We start from the raw sequence: 8,952 nt of genomic DNA, 5'->3' as shown, positions 1-8,952 counted from the left end.
ATCTCTTTGTTTTTATTCCTAAAGCCACCGTCGTGTAGTAAAATTTAGAATCCGAAAAACCAAAAAAGAAAGACAACGCGGTGAAATCAAAGTTTCGCGACAGATAAGGATTTGCATAAACCATAAACGTATTATGAGGTATCATCGGTTCATCGTTGATTGAAGTATATATGTGATTGTGTTCTGGTATGCGAAATGCTTGGCAATTAATAACAATAATCTATAATTGAAGAAAACCTCTTTACTTTCTTCATGAAGCACATTCTACTAGATTAACATAGTGTACAAGTAAACTCTTTTAGTTTAAGCAATCATTACAAATTTCACTTCCTTACAGAAAAGATCTTTCACGTGTAAGTTTACAATTGTAAATGTGTATCTTGATGGTTTCAGAGGTGTATCAGTTCAAAATATATTTAAGACGTAAATATATACCATTTTTATGTAGATGACTTATGATATGCGTTTATAATAATGCACCAAGCTAGGTTGCAATTGTAAATAAGACTAATGCAATTTATTGGCACCTTGAAGAGACTTTTCAAAGTCCTCCAGCTGACAAATGAAACCCTGATTGGGACCTGCTGCTGGTCGTATACTCTTCACATGTTTCAGAGCTTCAAAAAAACTCATTCCTCGAGTCTTCATCAGATATGCCACAACTATAGTCACACTGGAAGGTGTAACATTATTAGGACCAATTTTGCCCAGTTCATCATATGAAAAGGGAAATAACCAAAAGAGCAATAAAAATGCCAAGATCTTTTTTAAGAAGTTCAGATACGGGCTTTAAAAAAGTAGTAAAATGCTGACTTGAGTTTCATGCAGAACTGAAGTTACGGAACAAAGTAAAAGAGGTAATTCATCACTCTTGAAATTCAAGCACGTCCTTAATTCTCTACTTTTCATATGTTAACAAATTTAAGGTTTAGCTTCATACCTGTTTAAAAATTTGATAGCATTTCACAAATGGAAGCCAGAAAAATAAAAATTTGATTCAACTCATGCTATATTGAGTTTTGAACTTCTATTTCACTGGGAGGATGTCAAATAATCTTGAAGCATGCACTTTCATTATTCTTTGAAATTTTCAATACATGAAACTGGAAAGATCCACACAAAAGCAGATTCCAAAAAAAAGAAAAGAATAATGAAGCAGAGAAAACAAGTAAATGATACCTATAGTTTTCAAGGCTACAACAGATTTACAAATTTCTATATGAAAACAATTTCACATTTAGCACAACAGTCATATACTTAAGTTCCAGATAGCAACACACATATACTTATTCAAACTTCGTGACAACAGGTTTCAAGAAATATTTTCATATAACTAGATATGTAAAGATATTTCACAAGGCAAAAAATGAAGATTATTGTCATGCCTAGTACAATCTTTGTTACAAAATTATGAGTTTCACAGGTGTTTACTAGACTTTTCATGTAAAACTTGCTACTTTGACTCATGTGCATGCCATTTTCTACGTTATTACCAGTATAGAAAAAGGGTGAGCCTTGGAGCAACCTTACAGTAAGATTGCTTCCTGATGACCTAGTGATCACTGGCTCAAGTCCTAGAATTAGTTTCTCCATTTGTGGGATGTAAGGCTGTGTACATCTACCCTCTTCCCAACCCATCAAAAGCCCTCACTGGGTATGAGCCTTTTGCATTCTAACACCTTTTATTACTGGTATAGGAGCCAGCATCTAAAGGTTGTTGGATGATGAACTACAAGTTGCTTCTAGTTTTTTTTTTTTTTTCTTTCTTGAGAAACAATACTCCAGATAATTTAAACCAGAGCACAAAAATGCATGAAATTATCAAGAACAAGAGGTGATCACATGTAAACAACCAAACAATGGAGAAAGGAATGGAAGTTACCTCCTTGATCTTCCAGCAAAACAATGAACCAAAACACCTCCACCGAGTCTTTTGGCTTCATCAATAAAATCAAAACACTCATTGAAGTATTGTTTTAAGTCTTCATCATCTCTGTCAACAACTGCCTCAATTTTCCAACAAAACCGTATCTTTAGTATGGATGCAGAACTAGATGTTCAAGGACAATAAGCATCATGCTGTCACTTCATTCAGTAGTTTTAGCAAAATATATATTAAAAAAAACATATGAAGCATTGTTGCAAGCAACGTGATGTAACATTTCTCATATGAAGCCATCTTGTTCAAAAACACAATTTCTAAGATACAAGAAACCAATTATTGCCCCCTAAAGTCCACATCCCTAAATAATTTGACAGCAACTGAATGTCAAACTGTTAAGACCAAAACATGGACTATTTAAGATCGCAAACACAACTGTTATCCTAAAGCGCACAAAGTATACATCTTCAATTCCAGCCACGAGTTTAATCCCATTTATAGTGAGCTCAATTACAAGTCATGAAGCCCCTTTTGATAGCTATAAAATCAGATGCTCCCCAAAACCCAATCAGAATAGCCGTATATCAATGTCAAAACCCGTTTATTGATCATCAGTCACACACATTTATAGATCGACATGAAAAGCAAATAAAAGTTTGATTTCTATGAAAATTACCATACCGTCTATAATTTTATAGACAAAATCGTTAGGATGTGCAGGTGGTATTCTACCAGCCACAGTCAAAATGTGAGTAATATTACAGTCTTTCAAAGCAGGCTTGTTAGCTGCAGTGGCAATCGAACCCAAATAGAGACCCTGCATAGTGCAAACCAATAACGGAATAAAAGCCTTAACAAAAACAGAATGTACAAAATCGAAGTGAGAATTGCACCTCGTCGATTTTGCACGGAATATTGTCCTCTTTGTAGGATTGAAATAAATGCAAAACTCGTGCAATTGCTTCTACTTGCTTCTTCATGCATTTGTCAAATTGTTCCGTAACCGCTGAGCTGGTCATTCTCGATCCCCCTTTCAAACAATAAACGCGAATTCAATACTTACATGAACGCTGACCATTAATAAATAAGTAATGAAAATCGATCGCAAAGCAGAAACTGATTGCAGAAACGGTCAAGAAAAAAAAAATCTGATGAACGACGACAATTACGATAACAGCCGAAGAATGCGATAAAAAGTTTAGCGAGAAGAGAAGGGAGAAGAACTCACCAACGAACCGTAGAATTTGATTGCAGCGAAATATTTGCAGTGTCAATTGTCAAACACAAACTAATTATTGTTTTCGTTTTTTTTTTCTTTCATCTTCGAAATCAAAATATTTTGATATATACATTGGGCTACGATGGTAACGGGGCAGGATGGGCTGATGCGAAAAGCCTTTGTTATTTGAATTCAACACCTCCTCACTTATATTCAGATTGTCTCATCTTTTATATCTGGACAAAAAATAGTTTTTTTTTTATTAGAAACTCTTATTCTAAAATGGTCATTCTAGAAGATAATTTTACCTTTTGAAAAGGTAAAAATTACATTTCACAATAGTTATTCCGAAACATAAATAAGTGTTTCAAAAATTTACTTCCAAGAATGATCATTCCAAATTTATTGTTTCACAACAAATATCTTTTCCCACACCAGAAAGTCAAAACTCATAGATGAGGACACGCAAAGGAGGGAGAGGAAAGGTGGTGGCACAACATTGTGAAAAGGGTGCAAGGGTTTGCATGGTGGAGGACGAGGTCACAATCGTCATGGGTGAAGGAGCTCTTGTCGAAATGTGAGTATGCTTGGAGGGAGGTGCCATGGTGGGTCTTAAGATTGCAATTAGTTTGAAGGAGATGGTGGATATTTTAGTCTTTTCAAATGTTTATGGGAGGTACGTGATACAAGTGGAGGATTTAAATCTCTAACCCTCTCGTTGCCAATATCGATTGGGCTATTCACCTATATATATATATCAATTGGGCCTCTACTTCCTGCATGCCCATGCCTGCTTCCTGCCCTTCCCAAATTTTTAATATCCCTAAACTATCCTTCTGATGTTTTTAACTTTCCATTCTTCAACCTTTGTCCAAAAAGCAGAGGGTTTAAATGTCGTTATATCTGTCGAATGTCACAAACATTGGTTGTTTTGGTTCATGTTGCGTAGCTCCATTGAGGTCGGGTCAAGGTAGCATCTGCATTCTGTGCGTAGCTCTTTAGAAGGTTGGGTGGAGGTAGACACTGTAGGTAAGTGGTTGTTTTGGCTCTTCTGCTTGGTTCATTTTTTGTTTGGGGAACTCATTTCGGAAAGCAATTGTGGCTAACTCTTTTGGAAAGACATTCCAGCACACTTGTACCACAATTACGGAAAAGCATTTCCATAATAATAATAATAATAATTATCTAGAATCGGCATTCTGAAATCTCTCAACACATTCTAGAATAGTCACTTGGTAACTTTCATACTAGACTTTCAGAGAACCTATTCCAAAAAGTGAGTTTTTTAAGAAAGTAATCTAGAATGTTTATTTCGAAATGCATAATATAACTTTCCAGACAACTCTTTCATAGTTGTTTATATACGCTTCGAGAAATCATTATCCGGAAAGGAAGTTTTGGGAAGAAAATGATCTGGAATGGTTGTTCCGAAAAGCTCTTTCATAACTCTACTAATAGGGTTCCGAATAAATTTTCTGAAAAGTAATTTATTTGGAAAATAAAACATCTGAAATGCCCATTCTGGAATGGTTAATATATTTTCTGGAAAATGTTTTCCATAACACTACCAATAGTCTTCCGAAAAAATGTTAGTCCTATGGTGTGACTAAGGGAAGGGGGTGTCAGTCAGTCGCGTGGGGTGCAGCGGCTTCTCTAATTGAAGGAAGGGAGGTGTTAGGGTTCAGAAATTTGGGAAAGGGGGGCGTGCAGGAAGCAGAGGCCTTCCAAATGCCCTCATCCAACTTCGGACTCAGTTAGGACTAAAAATGGGACGAATTAAACTTTTATTATTAAATTAGTATTTTATCTTATTTTATATTAATTAAAATTTATTATAAGTAAATATGTTTAAATATATCAATTATATTTATCATAAATTATTTAAAAATCATCATATACAATGACTTTAATTATTTATATTGTTTGAGATCCACAACTCGAATAACTCGGCACACACGTGTTTCCTTCAAGACTCCACATAATTATTGTGAGAGTATTACTTCATAGTTGCCATATAATTCCTTTAAAAGATGAAAGATGTTTTATAAATTCGTCTTGTGTAAAGTAATTTAAACTTATAAGTTTTTTATTTTTTATTTTATCTTAAAAATCTTCTTGATAAACTTACTTACCCGAACATATTCTTACTTTTTGCCCACTATAGCATATTATTGGCTTTGACGTCTATATCACGCATTACATGGTTACACTCTACTGGCTACTGTCTACTTGTGAATTACAAATTAATAATCTTAGCCGTCACATTTTATATTGGATCGATCTCAGGGTCAAGATCCTAATTACATTAGAAACTCCCAACATACGCCACCACCAAAAGCTGGAAAGATTATACATTCACCAAGGCAAAAAACAACCTTATATAATTCGCCAAAAATGGCGAGGGCAATTAAAGAAGAGATGAAAAGAAGATAAAATAGTCTTGTGTAATGAAAAAATTAAGGCTTAATTCATGTTTTAGAGGTTATTTTTTAGTTTCTAAATTTTAAAAATATTTTTTTAACTTTTGGATTTTGATAAATTATTTTTTCAGTCTCTAACATAATAAATTATCACTTTATGATAATTTTTAACTATTATAAATTAATTTTTATTTTTTAGGTGCTTAAATTTATATTTTAAAACTAACATAAAGTATTAAAAAATCATAATAAAGTATCAATTTATTTATTATGTCTAAGACTAAAAATAATTTATCAAAGTTCAAAAATTAAAAAAAAAAAAATTTTAAATTTCATTCAACTAAGAAGAATTATATATATCCCCAAATTCTAAAACATCAATTAAGCCAAAAATTAACGTGGATATGTTCCTTAAGGAGGAACTAGCAATGAGTCGCGTTTATAAATAGCTCGTCAATTTAAAAAGTCAAGGTCAACTCTTAAGGAGGAACTAGTTGTCATCTTTTTAACCAATTAATTTCTTTGAAGTTTGTGTTGTGAGTATTATTATCTTTTCTTGACCGACTACATATTTTGGAAGAAGAATATTGACAATACACCACTTTATTGGAGGAGAGATTGACCTAAGATTTTTTTCTACAGTAATTTTAAATGGTATAGGTTTTTTTTTTATAATTTCATGAGTAATTCATATTCAACTCATAAGTTTTTTTTTTTAATAAACTCGCAAGATTTTAAACAAGAGAAAGGGACTTTATAGACAAAGGAATGAGGAATCTTAACTGGTCTTTTAATTTAATTAATTCCCCATCCTTTTACTTCACAGTGGTCGTTCTCAAGCTCAAGATGCCGCAGCACCGGCGAAAGAACAACAGTTTAGTTCCGGTTATCTGCGATACATAGAGAAAAAGAATAATAATATTGTACAACAATTTCGATAACAAAGAGAAAAATTAAAGAAAAGTATTGTGGAATTGAAAATATGAATAATACAGAGAGAGATACGGATAAAAGCATATAATGTGTTGAATATTAAGATAAATAATTTTGTCTGTCTATACTAAGTATACATTGGTTGAACAAGATAATCTCCTATAAAAGATAGGTTCACGCACAAAAGAAATCAATTTATATAAAGTAATTATTATAAAATAAGAGTTTTTTTAATTATATAACTATTTGTCTTTGAATGACAGTTTAATTTTGTTGACACCATCAATATATCTCAATTAAAATTTTATTATACTATCCGCATATTGGAATTCTAATTATATTAAAAAAAGGAACACACCCTCGGTACCTATGAATCTGTGATGGGAAAGAGTGCAAATAAATATAATATATTGTAGGGTCACATGGTTTAGTAATGAAGATTAGATATACTCTGCATCCATATTCTATATAAGTGAGAAGTGAGAAGTGAGAAGAATGAGCAATACAAGATCTTAATTTCTTTCACAAATCACAATGGTTACTTGTCCTGGTTCCATAATAATCCATTTCTTCCTCTTCTCAGCGCCTCTCCTTTCAGTCTTATGGTCTTGTTCATCAGTTTCTGCATTGAAACCCCGTGCCTTCATCCTCCCCATCGAGAAAGACCCAACCACCCTTCAGTACTCAACTTCCATCGACATGGGTACCCCTCCACTCACACTAGATCTAGTCATCGACATCAGAGAACGCTTCCTATGGTTCGAGTGCGGCAACGACTACAACTCCTCAACCTACTACCCTGTCCGATGTGGGACTAAGAAATGCAAGAAAGCCAAGGGCACGGCTTGCATTACATGCACCAACCACCCTCTTAAAACAGGATGCACCAACAACACGTGTGGTGTAGATCCATTCAACCCCTTCGGCGAGTTCTTCGTGAGTGGAGACGTGGGTGAAGACATCTTGTCCTCGCTGCACTCAACAAGCGGTGCACGAGCACCTTCCACTTTGCACGTGCCACGCTTCGTTTCTACATGTGTGTACCCAGATAAATTTGGGGTTGAGGGCTTTCTCCAGGGCCTGGCTAAGGGCAAGAAAGGAGTTTTAGGCCTTGCAAGGACTGCTATTTCCTTACCAACACAACTCGCAGCCAAATACAACCTTGAACCTAAGTTTGCACTTTGTTTACCTTCAACTTCAAAGTATAATAAGCTTGGTGATCTCTTTGTTGGTGGTGGGCCTTACTATTTGCCACCTCATGATGCTTCCAAATTTCTTTCCTACACTCCAATTCTCACCAACCCCCAAAGCACAGGTCCAATCTTTGATGCTGATCCTTCCAGCGAGTACTTTATTGACGTGAAGTCAATCAAGCTTGACGGTAAAATTGTTAACGTTAACACCTCCCTGCTTTCTATTGACAGACAGGGAAATGGGGGCTGCAAACTTAGTACCGTAGTTCCTTACACCAAATTCCACACTTCAATATACCAGCCACTTGTGAATGACTTTGTAAAGCAAGCAGCGCTTAGGAAAATAAAGAGAGTGACTTCGGTGGCACCATTTGGGGCGTGCTTTGATTCAAGAACCATTGGCAAGACCGTTACTGGACCCAATGTGCCGACAATTGATCTGGTTCTCAAGGGGGGAGTTCAATGGAGAATCTATGGTGCCAATTCAATGGTCAAGGTTTCTAAGAATGTGCTGTGCCTTGGATTTGTGGATGGAGGTTTGGAGCCAGGAAGTCCCATTGCAACTTCGATTGTGATTGGTGGGTATCAGATGGAGGACAATCTTTTGGAGTTTGATCTTGTTTCCTCAAAACTTGGTTTTAGCTCCTCCCTTTTACTCCACATGGCTAGCTGTTCCCACTTCAGACTTGTTTGACTTTTCACTTTCGATCATTTCAGCAAAGTTTGGTTCATTTGGTGATGACTGATGAATAAATTTTATTTGCCATTGTAATCGTATGGAATATATGCTCATTTCACTCTCGGTGTGTTGGGATAAACCAAACATTCTAAGTTTGTTGTGTATTTATTTCATTATAAGCACTAGTCAGTAAGCATTTTCATTTTTGTTCCATCCTACTTTTATATTTCTCATTGTTTACCCATACTATAATAAATCAATAATAAAAGTTACTTAGAAATTAAAATAGTTCTTAATTTTTCTCACTATAAAGCTTATAGGTCAATTGTCACCTTAGCTAACCAGCTTAATGCATAAGCTAAAGTACTTCATCCTCTGGCAGTTTTTAGATGAGAAGTTAGAACCATCAATTTATCATAAAAATGTTTTCAACAAAACAAATTGACATACATACAACACAACAATGTAAAAATGATTAGTTTTTACAATATGCTAATTATGTTAAGTGAACTTAGTTTGCACTTATCATTATTTTTATCTTTTGTCTCCATCATCAGTGAGAAAATACACAGAACATTAAATAAATTCACGGTATTTCTATAGTTACAATGGGAGCCAAAGTTGAA

The 8,952-nt window shown here is 34.6% G+C and overlaps 2 protein-coding genes across 3 annotated transcripts; one reads left to right on the top strand and one right to left on the bottom strand.

The window, feature by feature from the left end:
- Window positions 1-278: 278 nt before the first annotated feature.
- Window positions 279-3,146, bottom strand: LOC100306342 (uncharacterized). 2 transcript variants are annotated; one of them, NM_001250379.2, is made up of 5 exons: window positions 3,111-3,146; window positions 2,776-2,912; window positions 2,564-2,699; window positions 1,883-2,003; window positions 279-673 (listed from the first exon to the last, which is right to left on the bottom strand). In NM_001250379.2, exons 2-5 carry the CDS (start codon window positions 2,899-2,901, stop codon window positions 508-510), a joined length of 549 nt encoding a protein of 182 aa, NP_001237308.1. In that variant the 5' UTR covers window positions 2,902-2,912; window positions 3,111-3,146; the 3' UTR covers window positions 279-507. The 2 variants fall into 2 exon arrangements, with proteins under 2 accessions (NP_001237308.1, NP_001387914.1); NM_001400985.1 differs by having other exon boundaries at window positions 2,564-2,668.
- A 3,805-nt stretch (window positions 3,147-6,951) lies between these two features.
- Window positions 6,952-8,419, top strand: LOC100818868 (aspartyl protease-like protein). The gene has a single exon (NM_001254288.3). The coding sequence runs from the start codon at window positions 6,989-6,991 to the stop codon at window positions 8,339-8,341; it is 1,353 nt and encodes a 450-aa protein (NP_001241217.1). The 5' UTR covers window positions 6,952-6,988; the 3' UTR covers window positions 8,342-8,419.
- The last annotated feature ends 533 nt before the right edge of the window (window positions 8,420-8,952 follow it).

This window comes from Glycine max, chromosome 17, assembly GCF_000004515.6.
Source record: "Glycine max cultivar Williams 82 chromosome 17, Glycine_max_v4.0, whole genome shotgun sequence".
Taxonomy (NCBI): Eukaryota; Viridiplantae; Streptophyta; class Magnoliopsida; order Fabales; family Fabaceae; genus Glycine; species Glycine max.
This window is presented reverse-complemented; position numbering and strand designations above follow the sequence as displayed.

Bases quoted from the DNA above. Each gene is read 5' to 3' on its own strand.
- LOC100818868 (NM_001254288.3), top strand. From the start codon at position 6,989: ATGGTTACTTGTCCTGGTTCCATAATAATCCATTTCTTCCTCTTCTCA.
- LOC100306342 (NM_001250379.2), bottom strand. From the start codon at position 2,901: ATGACCAGCTCAGCGGTTACGGAACAATTTGACAAATGCATGAAGAAG. The intron at 2,700-2,775 runs GTGCAATTCTCA...TGCACTATGCAG, and splicing joins TTCCGTGCAAAATCGACGAG to GGTCTCTATTTGGGTTCGAT. The intron at 674-1,882 runs GTAACTTCCATT...TACACCTTCCAG, and splicing joins TTTGCTGGAAGATCAAGGAG to TGTGACTATAGTTGTGGCAT.